Source organism: Salminus brasiliensis, chromosome 19 (assembly GCF_030463535.1).
Source record: "Salminus brasiliensis chromosome 19, fSalBra1.hap2, whole genome shotgun sequence".
NCBI classification, from domain to species: domain Eukaryota; kingdom Metazoa; phylum Chordata; class Actinopteri; order Characiformes; family Bryconidae; genus Salminus; species Salminus brasiliensis.
Window position 1 is genome coordinate 26,979,790 of NC_132896.1, and position 27,906 is coordinate 27,007,695.

The window sequence follows — 27,906 nt, forward strand, 5'->3', positions numbered from 1 at the left end:
CATCGAAAAATCTGGTATCGTGAAAACTGCAATCAGAATTTCGCGCTTGGCTGAAAAGACTACAACTCCCAGAGACACCCGCACGCCAGCCGGCGGAAACAGAATCACACTGTGTCGCTCCTCGAACCAATAGGATTGTGCAAAGCGTCCTTAGAGGACGTCACCTCCGGTCAGTTCCGCCGCCGGTACGACTGAAGCCCGTAGCCGTGGCCGTCTCGCCCCGGTTCACCGTTCTGATCTTTTAGGGTTGCTTTTAAAACGTGCACCATGACTTTCGATGTACGGAGGTGAGTAGAACTGCGAGGCCGAGGTGTTGTTTGTGTTCGGGTGTGTTATCTCCAGCACGACCCGCGGGAGCGGAGGGTCAGGGGTCCTGCAGCGCTGCAGTGAGCCCGACCAGAGCGCTCCGTACTGAAACAGTACCGCGCGTTAACAGGGCCTTCACTGAGCTGTTCAGCAGCGCTAACGGTACATCTCAAATGGGAATCGACCTGGTTGTTAATGTTACGCCACTGACACTGAGACTGTCCAGTGAGGAGCTAAACTGAACCTGAGCTGAAGTTTGCCAACAGTCAGTCCTCTGTTGAATAATTAGGGGTTCAGCCAGTTGGGCAGCAAACACTTACCATCCAGATGCATGGACAGCTTCACTGGGAAAAATACTCATGGCACAGACTCCCATTACCTTTTAACTATGCTATAGCTACTCTGGCTTTAGAGCTCCAGTGTAAAGCCAGAAGCAAACATCACCCACTAAACATTACATTTATGACATTTGGTTGAAGGTCTTATCGGATGGGGGGCAACATTAGGGGGGCAGTGGTGGTTCAGCGGTTAGAGCGCGGGTTATTGATAACAGGGTTGTGGGTTCGATTCCTGGGTTTTGGCAAGCTGCCACTGTTGGGCCCTTGACCGAGGCCCTTTACCCTCTCTGCCCCCCAGACGCTGGAGTTGGCCGCCCACCGCTCTGGGTGTGTGTGTGCTCACTGCCCCTAGTTCACTAGAGTGTGTGTGTTCACTACCACAGATGGGTTAAATGCGGAGGACACATTTCGCTGTACAGTGTACAGTGACAAATACGTGCACCTTTACCTTTTACCTTTATTAGGAGTCCTGCCCAACGGGTCATATTCATGTGATGGGCTTGTCCAGCTGGGCAATTAAACCCTAGTCTGCCACTGGGAAGGTGGTGGTGTTACCCTCTACCCTATACCACCTGCAAATGCTGGAGGCAGTGGGGAACCCTCGGTTGCTTTACATTTGATGCTCTTATTCAGAGTGATTTACATTATCGGGGGAACATGATGCACTTGTCCGGCTGGGGAATCAAACCCTAGTCTGCCACGGGGTAGGCGATGTTGCTGCACCAACTATTTATCCATACATCCATCAGCCAAACATGCCATGTAAGGGATTTTTTTTTTTCTCTAGAAACTGTTGATCAAAGTCAATCACAATACACAATTTAAATATCATCAGATCCCCTTTATCTAATAATATTTTATTTTGTTTAAACTTATTTTAAGTTTGTATTAATAAAGGTAACAAGCCATGCTTCCTGGGTGCTGATGATAAATGCTAAAAGAAAGTCTTATGAGCCTGACATTGCCTGGGCTGCTTAGTTATATTTGCTCTTTTTAAAATGACACGAAATGCAGCCTTACACAGTATCATAAATGGTAACCAGAGCGAAAACTTATCGATTTCAAAGGGTATCGGTACACTGTGTTGCGGCAGGAAACACTGGATTGAATAGAAAGAAACAGATTCATCAGAAAGAGGCAAATAAAAATAAAGATCAGATCTTATAACAAATATATCCTAAAATGGCCACACTTGTGTTTAAACAGAAATGATAATCTCAAGTAAAGTGCTTCAGTTAAAAAAAGATGTAGTTTTCAAATAATAAATATTAGAAAGGAATTGATAACAGGTGATATTCAAGATTCTGATAGATTCATCTGGAAAAAGTGACATTGGGCTATCTGTAATTTTGAGCAGCCTCTTAGCCTTTGATTACTTTATAAAGAAATATCCTGAACAGGACTAGACCCATTTTGGACAAACAGACGAAGGCCGGCCAACTAGAATAACTGAACAATGGTTATCTCTATTCAAATATGACCAGGACAGGGCATGAACTGCTTATCTTACTATGCATGCTGATAAGAGTTGTAGCAGTTCTTTTATATGTTTATGGAAATAGCAGCGTAAGAGTAGCGTAATATTTAAATCATCTGGAAATTGTGCAGTGTCAACCCAGTGCCCTAGTAAATTGTACATTACACAGCATTTTAAGCTGTCAAGTGGGCTTTCTTGACACAAAGTCTGTCTTAAATGCTTAAATGTTGAAAGCATGAAAACAATATAGACTAGTGAAATTACTTGCAACAGAAAACTACATGACCAATAACCTATTTAAACTCTTTAAGGTTTGCTAGAATACTGCAATCTCACAATCTTGCAAATTCTCATTTTAGATTGTATGCAAGAAGCAAAGTAATTTTGCCAGTATTGGTATTGATAAACTCTCAAATAAACCCCCACCTCCACCCCAAACAGCTAGCATACCAGTGCCGCTGATATAGATGGTAATATATATTTAAAATATATCACTGATTAAATTTGGCCTGACAAATGGTTTGTTGCGTTTGGCTCAATAATGCCCAGAAACATGATTTTTTGGGGGTTTGGGGGGTTGCAAATGAGACACAGGAGCTGGAAGACCCATCTGCTTCTTTCAAATGATCATAGGAGTTTTTTTTTGTTGTTTGGGGGGTTTGGGCTTAAGCTTTTAAATATAGTCCAAGTGGACCAAAGTGAAACACTCCTCCTAATGCTAATGCATTCAAAGTTTTGTATGTTTTTCATAATTCTATTCTGTTCAATTTTTATCCATCCCATCCATCCTTTCCGTCCATTCTGTTCCCATCCCTACATAAATATATGAGCTATGCGAGAGTGTATAATCACTTTTTACATTTTACTGCTTAACACACTGCATGCTGTACCAACTACCTCAGGGGTGGCAATACCACACTAGTTGGAACTAATTGTAATTTAATAAGAATAAGATAAGAAATTAAAAAAAATGCCTTATGTGGTTCAGTTCACACTGCATTTTGGACGGCACAGTTCGTTTAAAGGGAAGACTTATTTATAATATATATATATATATATATATATATATATATATATATATATATATATATATATATATATATATATATATATATATATACATTTTTATTTTTTCCCCCAGTGTCAGTGTTTTCCTGTATTATGCAGCCCTAGTTCATGTATTAATAGATAAGATAATAATCGTGCTTTGTCTAGTAACATATCACATATATTAGGTCTAGGGGTGTAACAGTGCACTAAAGTCACAGTTCAGTTCACACTGCATTTTAGACGTTACAGTGTGTTTAAACACTGGGAGGGGTGTCTTCCGTTTAAATGAACTGCGCCGTCCAAAATGCAGTGTGAACTGAACCACATAAGGCATTTTTTTAATATATATATAAAATTATATTCTTATTTTTTATTTATTTATTTATTTTTTATACCAAAAAATCCAGTGGTTTTTTTTTTGTCAGTGATCCAACATGTTGTATATACTCTATGTATCAAAAGATTGGAGTGAAATAAATGATACTGGCCAGATATAATCTGTCTTTGGTAAATCTGTCATGAAAAATGAGAACAGTGCAAAGTTTTAAAGTGTATGGTGTGTTTAATTGAATTTGTCTTATCCGACATTGCTTGTCCTGCGATGTGACCGTTGCACATTCACACAGTGCGATGTGTCCTTGCTGAAGCGATATACTGTACGTTAATATTTTTCAATAAGCTTAAAAAATAATAACTGTGTGAACAGCAGCCAATTGCAGTTTTTATATGTGACTATTTATTTAGTGTGTTATTGGGTATGTCATATAGGCTTGTAATTGGCTGTCGGTTGAAAGGATTTCTGAGAACAGCTTGGTTCGTTCGTTCTGTGTTAAAGTGCAGGAAATGAGAACCGCTTTCCTCCTGAACCGGTTGAAGCGAAAGTAAATATCACGCTCCATATGTTCTTGGGTTAGTACAGAATGTACTTAAATGTAACCCTAGGAAGTTTTTCTGTGCAGAACGGGCTGGGTTTTTTTTTGTTTGTTTTTTGCAGAATGGGTCACATAACGGGTTTTGTGTTACACTGTCAACAGCTGAAATAAGGCATGACTCATTGTTTGGGACGGTGGTGATACCACCAAAAGAGACAGAACAGTCCACTCTGAAGGAAACGAAATGATGTAACCAGGTAGATGGGCTGTAGAATAGGGGATTTATTGTGTACCAGGCTCGTCCATCATGAGTCTTGTAAACGGGATGAAAGGACATGTTACCTGAATGAATGAGCGCCGACACGTAGAGCACGTAGGAACACTAATGACTGTTGGAGCAAATGGAGTCATATGTCCTATTGACTCTGGCAAGCAAATTCAGGGAAATGCCCATTTGCATTGTAAAAACAGAGGGAGGGTAATGGGCCTGGGGATGAATCAGTGACATGATGATACTTGTGCCTTTAATGATGTAGGCTTTGCTTGGAAAATGGTTTTTAACCAAACACAAGGAGCTCTAATAAAACGAGGCACACCTGCAGCCTGGCACGTTTCCCGGGAAGTGCAGACTTAATCCAATCTTTGGTTTGGCTGACGTTCCTGATAGAAAGGAACTAGGCTACAATGAGTCGTGCCCCCCAGGAATGTTTTCGAGTTGGAAGTTTAAGCAACACGCTATGATGGATACGGTGACATCATGCAAAATGAAATGCCATTTCTTTATTTGGGCTTTTATTTTGTTTGGAGAACTTCAAATAGAGCATGTTAATGTGACCAGGTATTCACACACATCTGCCACGTCAAACCGCTGATGCTCACTCCCTGTGTTCTCTCTCTCTCTCTCTCTCTCTCTGGATGACTTAATATAAATGAGCTGAACATCAACCAATCAGATTGTTGCTGTGTGATGCGGTAACCTGTTGTTGTGTTCCCAGTGAGTGCTAAGATTCAGCACTGGTTGAGATTCACTACAGGTGTAATGGTTGTGTCAAAATAGTGTAAATAGTGTATAGGAAATGATGGACATTATTGCATTAGTCTCATTTTCACAGATCACACTGTATGGACTAAAGTATTGGGACACCTGCCCGTTAATTGTCTTCCAAAATATGTAATAAGGGTACTAATTAACCTGTCCTATCTCAGCTGTCTAGGAAAGGCTTTTCACTAGGTTATGGAGCATTGTTGTGAGGATTTGATTGCGTTCAGTGACAGGAGCATTACTGAGGTCATGATGTTGGCTGATCACCACCCCACCTCATCCCCAACTGATCCCAAATGTATTGGATGGAGCACCATCATTCCAGAGAACACAGTTCCACTGCTCCACAGCTCAATGCTGGGGGGGATTTATACACCTCTAGCCCACGCCTGGCATTAGTCATGGTGCCAATAGTTTCATGTTTATCTGCTCTAGAGTCTCCTATTCTATTAGCAGTACTCTCTACAGTGACCTGTGTCAGCAATTCATTGGAAGGGGTGTTCACAATTCCAGTGACTCTTCTTGTGCTAATATCATTTGAAAATGTAAATATTCTTTATTGATTAGAGCAGAGTGCAGAACAGAATAATGTTGGCTAGCTTCATCTGACTTTTGGACCCCACTTTAGGTCCAGGTATTTTTAGCAGTAGCATTTAATCAATCCGGAAATCTTGTGTAGTAGACTACAGTCACCGCAACACCACCACTTCCTGAACCCCTCCCCTCACACCAAAACCTTCAGAGGTTAATGTCACCCTCATGGTGGCTGTAACAGCCATTTAATAAATAGCACAAACAAACAGTGAGAGCTATCCAAGCTAAAGTGCAACCTCCATATGTTTAATTGTAATGACTAAAATTACTCTGACAAGTTCATATCTCTCCTGTTTGCAATCAAGCTTTTACTCCCAGCTTCCCTGGAAATGTACTAACAAGCTTCTTCAGCTTCTTTATACTAATCAGTTAGAGATAAGCTAAAGAAGCTTTATGGTTCTACACAGTCGTATTAGAATTTAAGGACCACCCCTGCTTTCAAATAAACTCTGCCCATTATGAAGCTCTGAAGCTCTGCCGATATCCGCAATATGCTTGCTTATATTTCGATGTATCCAAAATGTGTCCAACTTCGACAGTCATATTGCCCACCCCTAGTCAGATCTCAACATAATCTCATCAGAGCAGTTATTATTTGGGTGGTGGGTCATTCTCTGATGTGCTCGAACCAGTGCAACACACAATACCATCATGTCAGTGTCACTACAGTGCTAAGAATGACCCAACACCCAAAAAATACCTGCTCTGTGATGGTCCTGTGGGGTCCTGACCATTGAGGAACGGCGTGAAAAGAGACTAACTAAACATGTAGAGAAACCAGGGGTGATATTCTGATATGACTGTGTATATTAGAATATACCCAAAAACCCAAAATGATGATGATTAGATTGTGCCCTGCTCTCCTCGACAAATTAATGTTTATATTCCACACAGTTCATCATGCTGCTTGCGTCCTTTTGCAAAGCAGATTAATCAAGTGCCTTAATTCTTAAATCTGTAGATTACGGCGAGACAGAACATGAGATCCAGCCTTCTATTACTTAAGGACAGTGCATCTCTAATCAGATTCTCCAGTGAGGTTGGATGTTTTCTGCATCCAGCTGGAACCCGGCGGTACAGCCTGCTGGAGGTGGAATATGAGGCTGATGGAGTTGCAGAGAAACGTCAGGTTATTTGACACGACAGGAAGTCAGCCCCCCTTGCATTGCGTCAGCTGTGATTTTCGTGGGCAGCGCTCGGTGGAAGAAATGCGCCCAGATGTTCATGTTTTTACAGGGCTGACGAGCGCAAGGGTGGGGCCAATCCCGGGATGGAGGTGTGGGGAAGGAGTTTGTCGCCGAAAAAGGCCTGGCTCTGGTGTTTGAGGCTGCTTGCAGGCTCAGTGAGCTGAATAGTTTGGCTGTGGAGCAGCACGGCCCGAGAAAGCTCCTAAAAAAGGCAATGCTTGAGCTTTCTCTACAGGGGAGATCATATTATCCGCATGCTGAGAGCAGAGGCTGTAGAGGTTCTTGCTGTGGATATACTTGAAGAATGAAACTCCTTGATATTTTGTTATGCATATAGGTTTTGCATACTAACTAACTTGTGGGTATCTTATATAGCTATCCTCCTTGTCTATCTCTGAACATTTTGAATGAATTTGCATTTTTGGCCTTTCGGTTATATTTCTTTGATTAGACCCTTTTCAGATCTCATCACAGTTTCAGCTTCATTTTATTGTCTCACATTTTCACCCAGTTGTCTGCCTGTCACCATCCGGACTTTACCAAAGTCACTCAGGTCCTTACACTTAGCCATTTTTTTCTACCTCCAACATATCAACTTCAAGAACTGACTTTTTACTTGCTGCCTAATATGTATACCCCACCTCTTGCCAGGTGCCAATATCAATGTTATTCACTTGACCTGTCAGTGGTTTAATTTATATTTACATTTAAGGCATTTAGCAGATGCTCTTACGCAGCTGTTCACTCAGAAAATACCCTTAGCTAGTTTGTATAGACTTGGGTCCAAGGATACGTCTTAAGCCTAGATACTACTAAACGCAAAAGTCAACATGGAGACTATAATACTGGACTATATGGCACTAGATGAAACAAACTGTAACTTGCACAATAGTTTATTCAAATTAAGTGAAAAGATGCTTACAGAAACAACCCCCCCACACCCCCCCGGTTGCTGGTCAGTCAGGTAGCGTGCAAACCCAGATGACTTAATGATTCCTGACTTAAGGACAGCACGGTCTGTAGTGTGAACAGTACAGCTGTCCTTATGGCAAGCCATTTTAGCTAAAAGTCACACCAGTGATACCCTAACTCAAATTCAGAAGCTCTGAAATAACTATTAGAGAAATGATTTTAGCGATCAGCAATGACATCTTTACTAGTAACAAGTTCAGATCTGCACTTTTATAAAGTCATTCTGACTACTCAGAAGGATGACCTATCCTTAATGTCATTTTGACTAGTCACCGTGTCACCAATACCATTAATTTACAGCGATTTTACTCTCTCTTATCTATAGTTCCTTTTTATTAGTAAACGTATCAGTTGCAGATATGTACAATGCAGGTCTTACTAGTAAAAACTCTAGTTTTAGATGAATATCAATAATACTAGTCAGATATTACTAGTCAAAAACCCGAACTGTAGAGATGTTGTGATGTACACTGCACAATGATGATATTGCTCTAAAACTGCACAGTGGAGATATCTGGAAAACTGGTAAAAAGTCACAGTAGACATCTGTAGTTGTTTTTACTAGTAAAAAAAAAAGTAATTATAGATCGGAGAGAATGAAACTCATGTAAATGAATGGTAGCATATGACAAGTCAGAATTATATAAAAAATATGCCGTCCTTGTAATAATATCTTTGAAATGATCATTTCTACTAGTAAAAACTGCATTACAGATCTTGAATTAGAATTTTTACTAGTGAAAATTAAGTTGTGGATTATATCACCAGTGTGATTTTAGGTGAAAACGACTTGCCATTAATCTGACCGCTTTTGAAGTTTAGTGTGTAAGTGATGTCAGTTTGGTGATGTTGATTGATGTGTATTGAACTTTAAGTTTCAGTGAGTACAGCTGTTAACCTGTCTAGTCTGACATCCCACAATTCAAGTCAAGAAAAATGTACTTAGACAGGACATTATAAATCAGCAGGAGTTGCCCAAAAACAATTCAGACAAATCTAGTCGAAATAAATGACAGGAAATAAAATAGGTAAAGCTAAAATAACACCAAAATAAAAACAAAAGGCTAAAAAGACCCACAACAAGGTACTGCAACAAAATATGGCACTGCACAAAACAGGGGCTACCCAAATTCATTTAGGACTCCACAGTATAACACTATAAAGACTGGTCAGTTGATGTTGGCAATTTCAGAGTCCACATCTGGGAAATATGTACTATTCCAGTTTCTAATGCCATTCCATAATTTATAAAGCCCATACATTCAATATGTTTTGGGCTTATATTAAAACTAATTAGGATTACACTAGTAGAGAAGTAGTTTTGGTGTCTTTTAGCTCGACAGATGTGTGGCGTATTGAGCTTTAAGGTTTAAATTCTCTGTAAAATGTAAATTTTAGTGTTTAACTGAGAAGAAGCTGGATGTTTTCCATATGTGTGAAATCCTGAATGCCTGGCTCTTTGGCAGAGCACAGACCTAAGTGCATATTTGTGCTGAGCCTCAACAAATCATGGGTGCTGTGGTCAGTCAGGGCCATTACGATGGAATTTGCTCGTGCACATCCGTTCAGCGAAATAAATCAACCTGCTTTCACCTCTTCGTAGTTTTAAGAGCCCATTCTTTTAGAAGTTTACTTAGTGGAGATTGGGGCGCAATTGCGATTGTTTACTTCCTTTAAGGTGAGAGGGGCCCATTCAATCAGTGTTGACGGCCCCCACTATGACCTCAGTCGCACTGTTATGAGAACTGCTCTCCAGACGGATGGGTTAAAGCGGAGGTTGCTGGCTAAAAGTCTGGAATGCGGAGGAAGAGGTGTTGCTCCGGAGGCTAAAGGCGATCTACTGCGCCTCGCAGGGTCTGAGTTTTTCGTGGCCTGTTGCCATAGTTAACATTCCTCAGCCCTCCTGTCATAGCCTTCACCACTATGGGAACAGAATGTGCTTTCTTGCGTCCGCTTCCTTGGAGCTCCACATATTTGTTTTCTCTCTCTACACTTCCTCTGACCATTCTTCCTCTTTCTCTCCAACCCCCCATCCCCCTCGCCCCTCTCTTCCTCTCTGTCTCTTACTTTCAGGTTCGATATCTACAGGAAGGTGCCCAAAGACCTCACCCAGCCCACGTACACTGGAGCCTTCAGTGAGTACTGTTGTTTACCTCCCTAGTTTGACATCACACAGTCTGGCCAAGTAAAGTTAAGCCAAGACAAATTTATTTATAGAGGAGGTTATAAATCAACACATGTTGGACAAAGTGCTGAACAACATTTCAAACAGATCCAGCTACAATAAATGACCTGTGGAGCCTGAATGGAGGCAGAATAAAAGCATGCTAGAACACTGTAATATGGCAAAATGAGCAACATCTGTGAATAAAAAAAATCCAACTGCTTCTTTTATTACAAAAGGTATGGTTATTCCTGTTTAATTGGGTGTAGTGCATCAAATTGTTCATTAAAAATAATAGTAGTAAGAGTTTCTGATAGCTTTTGAACTACTGGAACTACAAGAGCCTTTAGTCTTCTTGGCAAAATATCATCATGCATATTGGGTTGTGATGATATATCATGATTTAATATTTTTGCTGTATCGCATAAACTTAATTATGACCACCAACAAGGAGATGTAAATTATATTTGTGTGACTTCTGTGACCCAGGACTCTAATTGAAAACACTTTCTCGTCCTCATACAGTTTTTTGCCTCCCAATTCAACCCAGTATACCCTAATGCTGAGTATCAGCTGATACAGATCTGATCCGACATTAGTAGAATCACTTTGTTTATAGTGAACAGCTTGTTTATCGTGACCATTTTATAGCATGTTTAATTTGATTATTCAACTTCCTACATGGTAATTTCCCTACGTGGTTTTGGTGGCCTTGGCAAAATCGGCAGAATATAGATATTGGTCTGGAGTAAAAGCACTAAAACCACAGACACAATGTTATTATGTTCTTATATTTTCCAACTGTAAAATAGTTCCTCACTGCTGTAAATTTTAAACTTTGGTAGAACACAGTGGTGAAAACAAAAGACCAGAAATGGATACCCAGTATATTCAAATATGCCTAGATTTTGGGCTTTGGTCCCAATCTACTCAATCAAATCAGGACACCCCTAAACACTACACTCCTAAACATAAAGCCATGTCAAAGCAGTTCCATAGATACATCATCTTTAGTTCCATTAAGAACCATGTTTGCAACAGAGATTTAAAGCTACAGATCTTCTGCTCAACTTCTTACACATACATGTCTTGGTCCTTCCATACCATCATTCAAAGAACCCTTTGTTAACACCTCTAATTTAATATTGTAGAATGGTTAATTATATAGTACACAAATCTCAGGGTAAATCTTACAGAATATTCCTATGTATGGGAGGAACATGGGCTAGGTGGGCTCCAGGTGGGAATGGGCTCTGAGCAGGTTTGTACATATTTCTCAAATGGGGGTGATGTTACAACCCACCATAATCTCACATTGGCCCTATCTAGGCCTGATTTTGCAGTGTACAACTCAGACAGGGCCCGTGCTTAACCCTTCCTGGTCCAATCACTGACCCTAGGGGTCATCCGTATGTGGGGCCTACTGGTTTCCAGTTGAACTACCCATACAGGCCCTGCATGGACATGTTGGCTGGGATCTGACTAAATATGGTTTCACAGCTGACTTTTACTATGATTAAAAACATTGGTCTTGATTGATCTTAGACCAGTTTAACTAAATATAATACTTTTATATCTTACTCATAGTTTTCCCCCTGCTCTCCCCTTCTAGACACATAGACAAGACGCATCAGACACAACACAAATTAATTAAAGACACAACACACCTCACACAGACACATAAGCCTATTAGAGAATATGGGTCTTCCAGGCTCAGCCTCTACATGCCATTAAAGGTGTCTGGCCTTGCCTTTGTAGCTTTTGTCATGTAATCACCCACCCACAACCCCCCCCAAACAACCAACAAACACACACCATTATACTAGCACGTCATCTTCAAACAAATTTGATCAATTCCTGCCCCCTTTGCCCTATTCCCTATGTTGTCACCGTTCCAGGTTCTCAACGGCTTCTTTGCTGATTGCTCACTGTTCCACCCCTCATGACGTGGCAACACTTGAAGTGAGAGCTTTATGTAATCATAGATTATGCTCTTTGACTCGTGAAGGAGGGATCTTACCTAGCTCCATGTCATTCCATAGTGCATTCCTGTAGCCTGCTCTATTGTTGGGTGGACTGTCAGGCGGATTACCTCATTTTTAGTCATATTGACTGAATTTCATACCAGCTAACCCTCCCTGAAGACTAAATATTTGGATTGGTTTTAAGACCTAGGGGTGTCATGAGCTTGTAATGTGCCTTGATAGATGACTAGTAGTTTGGAACACTTTATCAAAGGCCTGACTGTTCAAAGGCTAGGAAATTTCCATTCGCCTACAAGTCTACTATTTCTCATTTAGAAAAAAGCAGGTTTTTTATTAGTGTATCAGAATGGTTAGAGAATATTCTAGACTTTAAATGATGGTGATTTAAGTGTTTATGTGAAGTCTTTATAAACCTGTTTGTGATCAATATACCAGTCTTTTTTTTCTCCCAGGAACTAGTCCTCTCTAAATGGAAGCAATGATGTGTCCTCCGCTGAATCTAAATTGGTGGCGTATGTGTCATAGCGACACTCCCTATTGTTTGTGCTGTAGCTAAACATTAGCTTGTGTAAACTGGAAGAAACCGCTGGCCAGGGCCTGACGTGGTTGCCATAAAGTCATGTGATCACTGAGTCAGTGGAGACAGTCTCCATGTAAACACGTCCTACTCTACCTGCTTATTCAGGCTTTTTTTTTCTGTCTCTTTACTCATTGGATCACATGACCACTGACGTGTACCAGGAACCATGGTAGCCTAACCACACGCGCACACACCAGTCGCCTCTAGATATGTGTCATGACGTAATGTCACAGTTTCATTTCACACTATGTTATTTGGGACTGTCGCATAGGTTTAAACTGAAAGTACGTCAAATCGTATCAAATCTATGTCGTGACAGACATGCATTCACTGCAATGAAAATTGCCCTTCCAAAAGTGAACGAAAAAGCAAAGCAATAAATAGTATGTGGCTATGAATAAGTATCTACCCCCTCTCTGCTTTTCTGTATTTTTGCATGTTTCTCACTGGGAATGGTTGTAGATATTTACACAAAGTGTGATATCTGACAAGGAGAACTTAACCAAACACACAATACATGTTTAAATAATTTATTTAATTTATTCCTAAGGCATATATGGAGTTATACCACATGCAAATCCCACCAGACAAAGTAATTGATTTCTTAAGCAATAACTGCAGCGGCTTTTATGGAAATGTCTTAATATATCGTCTTCTTTGTTGTTTCAGAGGAGTTTCTTCACAAAACTTGAATTCTATTCAATTCAGCTTTATTGTCTTCATACTAATACAGGCTTATACAGTACAACCAAACACTGTTAGGCCAGGTGTCCGGTGCAGAATAGGTAGGATGTGCAATAGTGCAAGGACAATAGACAAAAAACGAGACCGGGTATATACACAATAAGCACAGAAATATACAAATCTGTGCATGTGCAAATGGCTGGGTGATTAAAAGGCTAAAATGTGCAAAAGGCTGGGTGATTAACGTCCTAACTAAATTCCTATACTAACAGTGAAATAGAGTAAATATGTAGAGCTGTGCTGTGCTGTGCATGTAATAAAGAGTAAAACGGGGAATTCATACGGGGAGTGTATACTGGGGTACATTTACATTACATTTGCGGCATTTAGCTGACTCTCTTATCCAGAGCGACTTCAAGGGTTACTCATATTACAGAGGTGGGGCAATGCAGTGTTAGAAGTCTTGCCCAAGGACTCTTATTGGTGCTTATTGCAGCATGGTCACCCAGACCGGGAATTGCACCCCAGTCTCCCACATGCTGTGGTAGCACCCTGGCAGGTAGTGGTGTTATCTGTTGTGCCACACCAACCACTACCACTACCATAAACTTGTTTACATATGTAAACAAGGTGTACAGTGCAGTAATAAGTATAGCAGCTATTGTAGCACCGCTTATGTCCAGAGAGAGAGTTTGGTTAAAGACCCTAATGTAGCGTCTTTATTAATTCAAGCAGCTCCCAAACACTCAATTTTGTCTTCTGGAATCTTTGGTGACTTCCTAGAGGACCTGCTTTTGGGCCACCAGTGTCACTAATAATGCTAGATGAGGTGACCTCAAATCAGCATCACGATTAATTTAACGTTTTTCTTTTACAATTAATATTGTAAATATTGTATTGGCTATTGTGGTTCATTAATGTCCTAGAACCTTGGAAAGTTTTAAAACTTTTTCCAGACTGATATGTTTCATCAGTTTTTTTTTTTTTTTTTAATTTTGGCTTCAATTGGCTACGTTTAAACAGTCAAAGTGTAAATCATAAAAACTTTCACAAAGAAAAAAAGACAAAAGACTCTTGCAGAGTTGAAAGAGGCAGGCAAGTCTTCAAACTACTGTGTGTCAGAGTTGCACTCGCCATAGTCAGATACCAATCAGCTTAGCATGGAATGTTGCTTGATTGCCAGGTGGAACTCACACTTGTGAAATTTGGCCCTGCATTACATTCATTAGTGTTTACACACAGGCTACCATGTGTTTTCTTAGTACGACTGTGACAGACCAATACACATACCAATGACCCCCTACGAAAAGCTTAGTGGAGACTGCATCACTCTGACGATAAACTGCAATATGAGTGTGTTTTACATTCAGCAGGAGGCTGTGTTCAGTCAGCTGAATCTGATTAGCAATTGAATTTGGTTAAATTCATGTCGACACACTATCATGACCTGCCTGAGCTTGAATTGGAAAAATCTAACGTTTAGTATTGCTGACACTTGCTGAAAATGCTGTGTTCACCAAGTTCCCTTTATTTAACATATTATTCTGTGACTAATATGCAGTACTAACGGAAAATTAGGAAGTTGCCAAACACGTTTTAACGGCACTTTATGTTGTAAAGGAACAACTGAGGACAGGTTACTGACCTCGCTCACTCAAAGGCAGAGAACATTTCAAGTTCCACTTTGAATGAATTTTCGGTGTCATAAGCAGGTCAGTTACGTATGTATGGGAGATCGAGTTTAATGTAGTGCAAAGTAAGAAACAGACAGGCAAGAACATACAACCTCACTTCCTTTACCAACTAAAACAGTAGAATGGCCAAGATCTGCTCTGAACTAATGTTACTGTAATTGTAGAAATAGTAAAAGTAAAGTAAAGTATTGGTAATACAGAAAACACTTCTGAACTTGGCTAATGTTAGTGTTATCTTAAACCGGGCGGTTACAATTACTCTTTTACGCTTAATTACTCGTTGTTTTCCTTCTCTATTAATCAGCAATGATTAGATTGGCATGATAATACATTCTTTTAATTCTCCTACTGTTCTCGCTTACCATAAGAGACAGAGGCTGATGGACACACCCATATACAATAATATAGCATATTAAAAGGTCAGTATTCTATATTATTGTATGTTATAGTATTGTTATTCTTGTAGCATTTTTGTATTATATTGAGCTCCATATATAACATTTTGTGTGGCTTTAAAACCAAAAAAAATAAATCATCAAACAGTCTATATATACTGCCCTGTTTTGCTCCTCATTAAAAAAAAAACATGTCTACTGTTCTAGCAGAAATTCTAAACCTATAACCTATCAAATATTTACTTGTCATAATATTCCATTTACATGTTTATTAACTCTTCGTCTTTTTGACTAGTCGTTTTACCAGGATGACGTGTCCCAAATGTATTTCTGACTAGTCATATGTTAACCTTTATTTACATAGATTGCAATTTCTACAACTACATTTTTCCTCTTTAAAAATAAAAAGTAAAAATTGCCAGCTAGTCAAGGTCCACATATCTGTAAATAAAATTTGCCTCTAATTTTGTTTTGGCTAGCTGTAATCTGCATTAACTTACTAGCCTTCACAGGCAAAGGCAAAAAAAAACGTTAATGTAAAGACATTTTCGTGTATTTTTTTTAAGCTTTTCTGTTGGTCCATTTGTCATAATTACTGTAAGTGATATTGACACTATTTACTGGAGGGTGGCTGTTGTGACTGAGGGTACTAATCCTGAGTCACTATTTAGTGTCCCTGACGTTTTGCTGTCTTTTCCCTACAGTCTCGATCTGCTGCTGTGTCTTCATGCTCTTCCTCTTCCTCTCCGAGCTGACGGGATTCATAGCCACAGAAATGTACGTATTGCTGCCATTTTGTCCTAACTTACATCATGTGACCGTTAAAAGTGCGAAGGGACAAGATATAACTGTTAGTTATGACTCATCCAGGTCACGGTCACAACGGCCTCCGGAAACATTTACATATTATACAGACAGAAGGAGGTTCAGCCTATAGTTAAGATAAAACTGAAGCAGATGTTTGAGTTTTCCATGTTTAAAAGGAGTCGTAAGGGCTTAGAGTGTGGTTAGTAATCTTTGTTACAAAAACGAATGGGGTTTGTGACACGGCTGCCACCCCAATGTCGCAACCCCTGAGATGAGACGATGCTGAGTTTCACACAGGATACTGACTTGGCCTCTTGTCAGCCCCTTTCATTTGCTTAGCAGGGGAGTGGGTAAAGAGGCAGGAAATGAACACACCGCCAACAGAGTATCTCATGCTCATCTGCCATTTAGCAATTCTGTCTCGTAAACACTTTTTTACTTGTCACTGATGAGTAGGACCATATGCAGGAAAGTGTCTGTTGATAGTGTTTTTTAATACAGTGCTGTCTGAAGTCATTAATGGTTACATTGACGGCTATTTGTATGTGGCGAAATGCATGAACCTTAAAAAAAGCAACTAATGTAAAAAAGTGGTGTATTTTCTTCAATGATGTAGCCAACAGGTGACGTTTGTCCTTGTTTGCAGAGTTAATGAGCTCTATGTGGATGATCCAGATAAGGACAGTGGAGGGAAGATTGAAGTGAGTTTAAACATCAGTTTGCCAAACTTACACTGTGATTGTGAGTATATACATAAAATCCATCAATATTCTCCTTCTTTTGCCTTGGTGTTCCATAACTGTTTGAGAGAGCCCTTGTTTCAAATCTCACCTTGCGTACTCTTGTCCTTTAACACACCACCAGTTTCATCATTTTTGAGTCTTACCTCTATTGGGGAAACACATCTTGGACTTGATCTTTCTCTCTCTCAAAAAAAAAAAAAAAAATATATATAATTTTTTTTGAGAGAGAGAGAGAGATAGATCAAGTCCAAGATGTGTTGTACACAGATGACTAGACCAAGGTTTCCTACCCAAAATCACGAGCGGTTTAATTTACCGTCAGATCGTCAAGTTTCCCCAATGGTTATGTTGTTCACGCCTGGGCGTTCCTTTCAAAGTGAGGACTTTTTACCACAACTTTATGGAAATGTTGTCCCTACGTGTCAGACTTTTAGCAAGAGTGTTTGTTTTTGTGGTAAAGTTGTGAACTGCCATGTCCACAGTCACCGTTCATACTTTTGTGTACCAGTAATTGATTTTAAGCGGCAAAATACAGAACATAGGAAAAAGATATATTTTGCGATATGGCAAAAAAAAAAAAACATCACGACACAAACTAAATATTGTTTTACATGTTAAAGTCACAAAGTTACAAAGGACAAAATTATTCAGTCAGACAGAACACAGGGTGGTGGGTTCAGTACCTGCTTCCACTAAACGTCCACTGATGAGCCTTTAAGCAAGGCCCTTAACCCTCTCTGCTTCATGGACTGACCCTATGCTGAAAGTGAACCCAACCCATACCCATGATTCATGACTGAGAAGCGCTTACGTTTCTGGTGACCCATGAGAGTCCCTCAATTCACTGGAGGTTTAGAAACCACTATCTTAAAAAAAAAAAAAAGAGGGAGAAGAAGCTATGTGTAAGTAATTGTGCACCACGATTTCATTTAAGTGTCATTATTGTCTGTATTTGTACAGTGCAATGAAATTGTTCTCCTCACATGTCCCAGCTCAGACCACGGTTGACTTATTTTTTAGCCCAGTAGTGGCAGCTTAGTGGAGGTGGGTATCTAACTCACAACAATGTGATCAATAACCCCAATAACCACCGAGCCACCACTGGTACACAGTCTTGCTCCAACAACTAATATTGGTTTGTTTATGTGGCTTGTAAATGCTGACACAGACTTGACAAGTGTCTACATTCCTTTGTTGATTCAGAATTGTGTGTTTTACCACCATTTAGTAAAGGGTAAGTTAACCTGTCTATAGAGCAGTGCTAATGAGTATGGATCAGTTTCAGACACACATTAAAGCTGTGTGATGATGCATGCAGTTGTTCAGTACCTGTGATGTTCATAGTAAACAGCATTGGGCTGTAATGTATCACTGTAACAGAAACATACTGTTGTTGTCATGCCAAAACCCTGATGTTTTGAATCTGAATTTTATTCTTTACACTGTGTACAAATCATAATGATTGGACCAATTAGAAGTGCTCTAAATGACTTGGAGTAAAATAATTTTACATTGACTTTCATTGAAAGTTAAAAAGGATTTCATATAGGCTTCTCCAAGATGAGTTTTTTGGGGGGCTGCAATGATATAGTCATTTTGTGTATGTGTGTGGCCATGTTCTGGGATCAGGAAGACTTCTAAAACAGTGAAGGAAATAGCCTGGATCCTGGTTCTGTTTCAAAAGCCAAAAATCCAGAATCTTAGCAAAAAAAAGAAACTGCTCCTTGCTGTCCCTGTAAGGCACGTCTTCTAAATGATGCCAGAGCAGAGTGTAATTGCCTATTTCTCACACATTACACAGTGCAGAAACTATGACCAGGGACAAGTTTGTACAGCATCTTGGACAGGCTTCCAAAAGTGGGGAAAAAAGCACTTGCACCAAATACGGTACATAGACACTTCTTTTCTCTTTTTTCCTGGAAGAATAGAGCGAGTAACTTCTGCCTTTCTTGTCTTTTTGGATGAGTCATAAGCACTGAGCGCACTGCGCAACAATTACCTTACATACTGTAGAGGCATCTCAAAAAAAGCGCATTAAGGCATGTCGCTGTTTTTAGCCAACTTCAATCTTGATGACATTTGCGAGAAATCTTGATGACATTCTGAATTTTTTTGGTTATAATAAGGGTTGAATAAGGGTGTTGTCTGTACACAGCTGGATTCCAGTAATGTTACTGAGAGGATGTAGATCAGAGTTATTTTAGCGCCTCATTACATGCAGTCCAATATGAAATTAACTGTATTAGTTTTTATGGGAAACTGACACAGTCCACTTCTTTGAGAAAGACAAATGTGTACAGTGTTGGTTTGCTAATTAATATTTGTGTAATTGGTACAGTTTGGCTTTAGCATGTTAAAGTTAAACAGCGAATGACTGATTGACTAGAAACACAACTAACACCATAGAAGACAATTTACATTTACGGCATTTAGCAGACGCTCTTATCCAGAGCGACTTACAAAGTGCTTTGGTATTTACCCAAGAAAAGCCTTAGCTAGTTAGAATAGACTAATAATTCAAAAGATACCTCTAAGCTTTAGACATTGCTAAACACAATACAATAAGGCGACCATAGAACTATTTGTCCAAGTACTCTCTGAAGAGGTGGGTCTTCAGTTTGCGTTTGAAGACAGCGAGCGACTCGGCCGGTCGGACACCCAGGGGCAGCTCGTTCCATCACTTTGGTGCCAGGACAGAAAAAAGCCTGGACGCTTGGGCCCCTGACTGACGAAAACTAACTTTCAGCTCTATGTAGAGCATCTTTGACAGCTTTAACATAATTGTATCCCAATAAACTGTTCATATACAGGGTCTGTGTGTTCTGACCAAGTCAAATTTACGTATGTGTTACGCTCATGTAATCCCTCCACCCAGCTGCTATGTGGAATCCTTAATTGGTGAAAATGCAACTTAAAAACGACTGAAGACTATGACCTCGAATCCCGAGTCATTCCACGTTATCATCAGTGAAGTTGAGAATTGGTGGTGTTCTCTCTGTATGGGTAGATGGCTTTGTATCATCTCCAAAAGCACCGTCAATCGATTGGGACACTCTGGACAAGCTGCCCATGAGCCTAAGGCAGGGGTGGGCAATGGGGCCCCAGAGTCCAGCACAGTTTGCTGATTTCCCTGCTCTAACTGACCTACTAAACCTGGCAGTTAACAGGTTAGTTGAATCAGGTGTGCAACTGTGCATGAATCTGGCCCTTCAGGACCAGAGTTGCCGACCCAAAGGCCAAACCTCAGCTAGAGGGAGGTAAAGTCCCAAACATCGAGCTGTGGAGCTGTGTTTCACTCTCCTTTATCTCACTCTGGACGAGCTGCACGTGAGCCTAAGCTCAAACATCAGCTAGAGGGATGGAGCTGTAGCTGGAAGTAACAATTGAATGAGCAGGTGTCCACAAACTTTTGGCCACATATTGTATTTTTGTGCCACCCTTGCAAACTGTTCATAGAGATGAATTGGCATAACCTGTTTGTCATTATACAGCCTATGTTGGATTCATGTCAGCAGCCACAAACAAGGACTCTCAGTTGTTTAGAATTGTGAATTCTGCGATGCTTTCGGCTGGGTCTCCTGCTGCGAGTGTAATAGCGGGGTCGTGCTGGAGAGCCTGCATTATTTGTTAGTCATGATCCTACATGTTAAAGCCTTTGACCCTTTATTTGTTTGCATCCATGCAGATTAAATTATTCCCTTATTCCCTTTGACATTTCTCTGTTAGTAGTGATTTAATGAACAGCGCCAGACTTCGGATTCTGCCGTTTTTTCGTGACGTACACACTTTTTCGCCACAGCTGACCTTTGCCAACTTGGTTTATGCTCGAATGGAAAAAGAAAAAGTGGAGTGGAGTCCTTTTTCCTCTGCGCACTTGCCGTGGAGTAAGATTTAGTATTCTGGGCACTTTTCTTGACTGTACATAAACACAGCATGAAGCGGTTGATTTCCACCTTGCCCTTAACCCTTCAGTGAGAACTGAGGCTGCAGCTTTGTAAGAGCTCTGTTGAGTTATGTCACTTTAATGCTCAGTTTAGTTTAGTGTTTGCTATGCGCTGCAAGAGTTCTTTCCACTAGGAGGGGCCTTGATGCAATGGAAACAACTCCATTCCATGGAAAGGTTGTTATGGAGGGCTTAGAAAAGGTCTCCTCAGTCATTCCTCCCTTCGCTAGCTGAGGACGTGTTGCAACCTTCCATCACCAGAGTGAAAGATCAGTGCTGCTCCGTCATAGCACTGTGACCGCTTAGCAGTCTTCCAATAGTGCCCTTTGATCCTGCTGACACAGACCAGGATTAACTCATTCTGTGTGTGTGTGTGTGTGTGTGTGTGTGTGTGTGTGTGTGTGTGTGTGTGTGTGTGTGTGTGTGTGTGTGTGAGAGAGAGAGAGAGAGAGAGAGAGAGAGAGAGAGAGAGTGAGACCGCACTGTCCTGTAGATAAAGACGAGGTGAAAGAGTGACTGGTTAGTGATGGCGGTCACTCTGAATGTAGAGTGTAGAGTTCACAGAATATAAACGTGCTGCTTAGTTTTCAACAGAACCTCAATCCTAACTTATTAGATGAGAGCCGCTCTGAACGCCACTGTGCTTTAATATGATCATGCTTTTTTTGCAGGTAATTTTGGACCATTTCTGTTGGTCCATTCTTCCTGAAACATGATCTAATCTTTCTCTCCCTTTCTCTCCTTTTGTCTCGTCTCTCTCCTTTTTCTCGTCTTTCTCTTCTTTCTCTCTTTTTTTCTCATCTCTTTTTTCGCTCTCTTTCTTTTTTTTCTTGTCTTTCTCGCTTGTGTCTCTCTTATTTTTCTCCTCTCTTATTTTTCCTCATCTTTCTTGCTCCTTTTCTCTCCCCTCTCTCCTCTTTTTTTTTTTTTTTACCCTTTTTTCCCTTTATCTCACTCTCCTTTTTTCTTGTTTCCTCTCTCTCTTTTTCATATTTCTGTCTATCTCTCTCTCTCTTTCTCTCCTTTCTCTCCTTACTTCTTTTCTGTCTATCTCTCTCCTTTCCATCTTCCCTTTCTCCCTCTCTCTCCTTTCTGTCCTTTCTTGCTCTTTCTCTCCCCCTCTCTTAGTGGTGGGCTTGGACATCCAGGACGAGATGGGTCGGCACGAGGTGGGCCACATAGACAACTCAATGAAGGTGCCGCTTAACAACGGTTACGGATGTCGCTTCGAGGGTGAATTCAGCATTAATAAAGTAAGAAACACACACACACACACACACACAGCAATCCCACTTCTCAGCCTTAAACAGCGTTGAGCATGACACACAAAGAACTAACTGGTTTTCATGGAATAGAAGGTAATGGCGTCATCGTGGGCCAGCATAATGACCCCTCAAATTGAAAACCATCTCCCAATTTAATTAAATCACTCCACAGACTGCATATGGCATAGAAAGATTGGATTCAGCTGTAATTGGGGGAAAAAAGGAAGTCCTTTGCCAGTCATACCCATCCCAAATTTCATTATTCCAAATAAAATGTCTTGCTGACGGTGGTTCACTGCGAAAACAGAGCATTCGGAAGAGCTCCTCAAAGAGTCGTTGTCTTGAAGGTTCTCACTAACGTCACACTGCCTGTATGACATGAACAGAGAGGACGCCTCAGACGGCACGGTCAACTTCTCAACTTTATGGACTGATTCACAACTTTAATGGACTGATTGGTTAAAGAAGTTTGAGGTTAACTGTGTTTGTGTGTGTTCTGTTTCCTTCAGGTTCCTGGAAACTTCCACGTCTCCACACACAGCGCAACAGCGCAGCCGCAGAACCCTGACATGACCCACATCATTCATAAGCTTGCCTTTGGGGAGAAGCTGCAGGTCGCTTTTTCAGCTCTTACATAATCTTTAATGAGGTCACAGATGGTGTCAGAGATAAAGTTCACCTCATTCAGAAGCCAATGTGCACTTAATATTGCAGGTCCATCACGTCCAGGGAGCCTTCAATGCCCTCGGTGGAGCCAACAGGCTTGAGTCTAATGGTACGTTGCCCAACTCTTTAATGTGTCGGAGCCTGGAAAGGGTTTAACAACATTTATCAGCCCCTTTTACCCAGATCACCTTACAAACGTGCTTCACTGTTTACTCAGAAAATATCCTTAGCTAGTTTGTATCAGCTAGGATTCAAAAGATCCCTCTAAGCTTAGATACTCCTAAACACAAAAGTCAGTATGGAGACCACAATTCTGAACATACACTACCCCCTGCCCAAGTACTCCTGGAAAAGTTTACTATTAAACTGTTGACAGATACTCATGGCTTCCTGTAGCTGCTGCCCACATCAGATTTACAACCCTAACGCTGGCCTACAAAACCAAGAATGGACCAGCCCCTCCGTACTTGATGGCAGTGGTCAAAAGCTGATTGCTACCAAGAGCCCTTCCAGCTCCAACTACGACTCAGATTGACCCGCCACCCTTTAAGTGGTGGCTCAGCGGTTAGAGCGCCAGGATATCGATAACAGGGTTGTGGGTTCGATTCCCGGGCTCGGCAAGCTGCCACTGTTGGGCCCTTGAGCAAGGCCCTTTACCCTCTCTGCTCCCCGGGCGCTGGAGTTGGCTGCCCACCGCTCTGGGTGTGTGTGTGTACTCACTGCCCCTAACACGTGTGTGTGTGTGTGAGTGTGTGTTCACTACCAGATGGGTTAAATGCGGAGGACACATTTCGCTGTACAGTCCACACTGTACAGTGACGAATACGTGCACCTTTATCCTTTTTATCCTTTATCCTTTTAAGATCCACAGAAGACAAGCATCCAGGCTTTTTTCTGTCCTGGTCCTGTTCTGTCCAAAGCGGTGGAACGAACTTCCCCTGGGTGTCCGAGCGGCAGAGTCTTTTGCTATCTTCAAACGCAGACTGAGGACCCACCTCTTCTTAGAGTACTTGTGTGAAGTGTAGTGCTGAGTATTATGGTCTCCATACTGACTTTAGTATTTAGTTGTATCTAATCAGAGGTATTTTGGATTCTAGTCTATACAAACTAACTAAAGATATTTTTCTGAGTAACACTCTGGATAAGTGAAACACTCTGGATAAGAACATCTTCCAAATCCCTTAAATGTAATGTAAATATATTAAATATGATATTAAATCATAAAGTTGACATTACCACAAAAATATAGACGGCCTACTTCATAACATCTAACTGACACCACGATTCTATTTTTAGTACCAGTTTCTAAAATCAGACTAAATGGTAGTCTGATTTACTTTGCTTGAAGCAACATTTTTCAAAAGACTGTTTTAAACTATATGTATACTATATGTATTATATAATATCTTACCGTCCAGTTTTACTGACCTACCTGACCATTCAGCAAGTTTGTCTGCAGCAGCTGAGGACCATGTCTATTAATGGAGCCTGGAGGATGCCATATGGCACTGTGCTACAGCAAACCTAAGGATTGGAAGTGTATCGGAACCTTAAAGGCCAATAACTAACCCATAAAAAAAGGAAGCCTGGATTGGCCCCGATCCCGAGTCACTGGACTCTCAGTTAACTGAACATTAATGCTGACACACAATGAGCTTTTGTATGCGCTGTATTTTCCTGGATTCTATAACATCCAGGTGGTTTGGAAAGAGGTACACTTTGCTGTTCCTTGTTTTTGTGATCTGCCACACTCCCAAAGTGTGTAATTCCTTTTTATATCTTACAGCATAATATTTCTTATTAGACATGATTATAATGGAATGTATGTATAGAGTCCAAAATCTAATACACAAAAATGTGCTATGTTAATAAAAACTCTGTGATGCAACACTTTTCCAAATGTTTGCGAACCACAGTGGTGGTAAAGGAGAAGTTCTAAATGTCAGAAGCCAGAAATATTACTACATCTAGATTGACTAACACAGACCCATTTAAAAGCCTTTTCCAAAGCGTCAGGCAAATGTTCCTTTACCCAACAACATCGACAGGCTACAGTGCTGAACGGTTTTGGACTAGTTTTATGTAGTTTAGCATAAAAGGACAGACTTGACATTACACTGGCAATGATACACCAGTACACTACAAACTGTGTAGTTGTGAGCCATCTAGTGGCTACCCCCTAGCACTTGACTTCCCAAACAGGAATGATTTTATTTCCTTCATAGTAAAGAAAGACTCTAAAGAGAACAAAAAGCTTAAAATTACAACTAGAACTCTTGTATTTCTGCAGTAATTAACTCAGCACACATTAAACACCTAACCACAAACAACTGTTAAGCCCCATGTTTCAAACCTTGTGGTGTCTTGAAAAAGTGCTATCATTAATGCAGCATTTTCTATACTATACATTTACAAAACTCTTACCAGGCAAAGAATAATTTAAACATGCTTAATGGTTCTGTATAGTGCAAAAAAATGGTTCTACCATTGTTATCCTTGTCAGTACTTGATCTTATAACAATAGTGGAACCCATTCTGTCTCTCTCCCTCAGCCCTGGCCTCTCATGATTACATATTGAAGATTGTTCCTACAGTGTATGAAGACTTATCAGGAAAGCAGAGGTTTTCCTATCAGTACACTGTGGCCAACAAGGTAAGCCATTGGGCTCCATATAATTTGAAAAGCCTTATTTAAGATGGTTGTAAAAATGTGGGTCTATAAAAATACATGTATTTCCAGAGGGTGTGTTGAGTTATGGGTTCCTAAAATGGCACACGGCTACTAGACACAACCTGTTCACTGGAACTACAGCACTATGTTTATGAAGTGGTGACAAACATTTGTCACAGGCCTGTGGGAATCCTGGACGACAAGCACTCCAGTGACAGCTGGTGGCTTTGAGACGCATACGTGACTGGAAAGGCGTTTGCTGGGGCCTGCCATAAAAGCACATTGTTCTTATAATGAACTGTTCAGATAGGGTGAATGGGCCTGAAGCTTGAATTGCAGCTCGGTTTCAGCAGCGTGTGTAATGTGTAAAGCTATAAACCAAATCCAGAACGGCAGTTTTAACAAGAAACTTAATTCCAATGGTTGTTTTTCTTGTAAGGAATATGTGGCCTACAGTCACACGGGACGCATCATCCCTGCCATTTGGTTTCGTTACGATCTGAGTCCAATCACAGTGAAATACACTGAGAGGAGACAGCCAATCTACCGCTTCATTACAACAGTGAGTCCAATACACAGACACACAGTTCATTAGTGGTGTTTTAAGGAGGAAGAGATGATTTTTTTTTTTTATAGTAATTAAATAAATATACATACTCTACTTGAAGAGCTTGCAATTGATCTTACAATTATTTTTAATTAATAATTGTTACAATAATTTTTTAATTATTTGATTTTCTAATATCATTGATTGTTTTTATTAATACTCCATATTTGTTTCTTCTTAGATCTGTGCCATTATTGGTGGGACGTTTACAGTGGCTGGCATTATTGACTCCTGTATATTCACAGCCTCTGAGGCCTGGAAGAAAATCCAGATAGGCAAGATGTCCTGAGTGTCTGCCTCATTTGCCAGGCATCTTATTTATATCATGATGACTGTCCACATTTTCCACTGTACCACAGTATGAGCCCAGTTTTCCCTTTCAGAAATGTTTCATTCCATCATTTCACACTACCTGATGGACCAGCTGAAAACTACAATGTTACTGATATTATCGGAATGCTTTTTCACTTTTGTCATACTTTTGTACATCTGTTATGAAATTGTTTCATTTTGTAAATCCCCGAGCACATGCAGTTCTGCTCAGTTCCCTCCCATCAGTATGAATGTTGTAAAGGGTATTTGAAACACTACATCTTGGTATTTCCTTCCAAAAAAAAAAAGTGTTCTTTGCTTTGTACACTGGCACTCTTTTCCATGCTCTACCAGTATATTAAGGCCTTTTGAAGACTTACATTGTTTAATTTAAACAAGACACATATCCAAGCGTCATGACTATTAATACGGCTAGGAGTGCTTAGGTTAGGATCCCAAGTTACATTAAAGATGGTTTCCAGAGAAAGTGTCGCACTGCTTTCATTACTAAAGATGATTCTGAATCACATGATATGCTGAATTGTTCAATCTGTAAATTACTTTCCTGTTAACTTGGCTTGATAATTGGCCTATGGTGCCTTAAAGTGTTTTCAAATTACAGATTAAAGTCAGTGAAGGTAAAATTGCTTTAGAACTTTATATAATAGAGGGTGACATTAGCTTGTAAAGATATTTTTGCTTTTGAAGGTACTTTGTCTTTTTTCTGTTCTTGTCGGTAATGTGTTATTTGATGGTAAGCGTCTTGTTTGTGCCTACCAAAGCGTTTTTGAATGAAGGTTTTTTAAAGGTATTTTATGTTGTAAAAATGTGCGATCTCTTTTTTTTTTTTTTTTTCTTTTCTTTTTTTTTGCTGTGTAGCAATTTAATTTTTACTCAGTCCATACAGAACTGTTTTTTTTAGACGTATCTTCCGTTTTGTTTACTGCCTGTCAAGGTTGTACCCTCAGCCTGTTACAAGGACATATCATTTCCAATCATTGTTACTGACACTAAAGGTTCCAGCGGAACTTGTCAGACCACAGAAACCTTCCTTCTGTCAGTTCTAAATGCCAGGTTGCTGTGTTTGCCATAAGCACACATGGCAATGTGCATGTGTCTCCAGTAAACTTGGTTAACACAGAAAATGAAAATCTAAAGCCAGTAGTTGGTTGTAACCAGTAGCCTGCCAAAACACTTGGAGGTACAACACGCATTTAAAACGTAAGCTAAATATTGCACAAAGACTAATGTGTTGCGAGCTATGTTGCCCTGTGGACTTTTGCCCCGGTGTGTGCCACTGCTTCGTTACTTTGATCAGATAAAATCACACAAACAACCTGATTCTGTTGTGCCAGTCTGCATTTGGTCAACTTGCCATGATTTCTGTCTGGCCATTGCTGTCCCTCAACCACTTCTTCTTTCCATTCCTTTCTGATTTAGGTGGATCTAGGAAGAACATGTTAAATGGACAAAAAATAAAATCCATTTGTTAATGTTGCGTACACCTTGTTTCTTAAAATACCTGAACATTTTTTTTTGTCTGTAGTCTTCA

General features: G+C 40.3%; 1 protein-coding gene across 2 annotated transcripts; it reads left to right on the top strand.

Moving 5' to 3' along the window:
• Positions 1-179: 179 nt before the first annotated feature.
• On the top strand, positions 180-27,852 carry ergic1 (endoplasmic reticulum-golgi intermediate compartment 1). 2 transcript variants are annotated; one of them, XM_072662996.1, is made up of 10 exons: positions 180-287; positions 9,912-9,973; positions 16,045-16,117; positions 16,794-16,888; positions 21,962-22,086; positions 22,608-22,712; positions 22,813-22,873; positions 25,317-25,417; positions 25,875-25,997; positions 26,224-27,852. In XM_072662996.1, the coding sequence occupies exons 1-10, from the start codon at positions 268-270 to the stop codon at positions 26,329-26,331; spliced, it is 873 nt and encodes a 290-aa protein (XP_072519097.1). In that variant the 5' UTR covers positions 180-267; the 3' UTR covers positions 26,332-27,852. The 2 variants fall into 2 exon arrangements, with proteins under 2 accessions (XP_072519097.1, XP_072519098.1); XM_072662997.1 differs by lacking the exons at positions 180-287; positions 9,912-9,973 and adding an exon at positions 15,346-15,364.
• Positions 27,853-27,906: the final 54 nt, after the last annotated feature.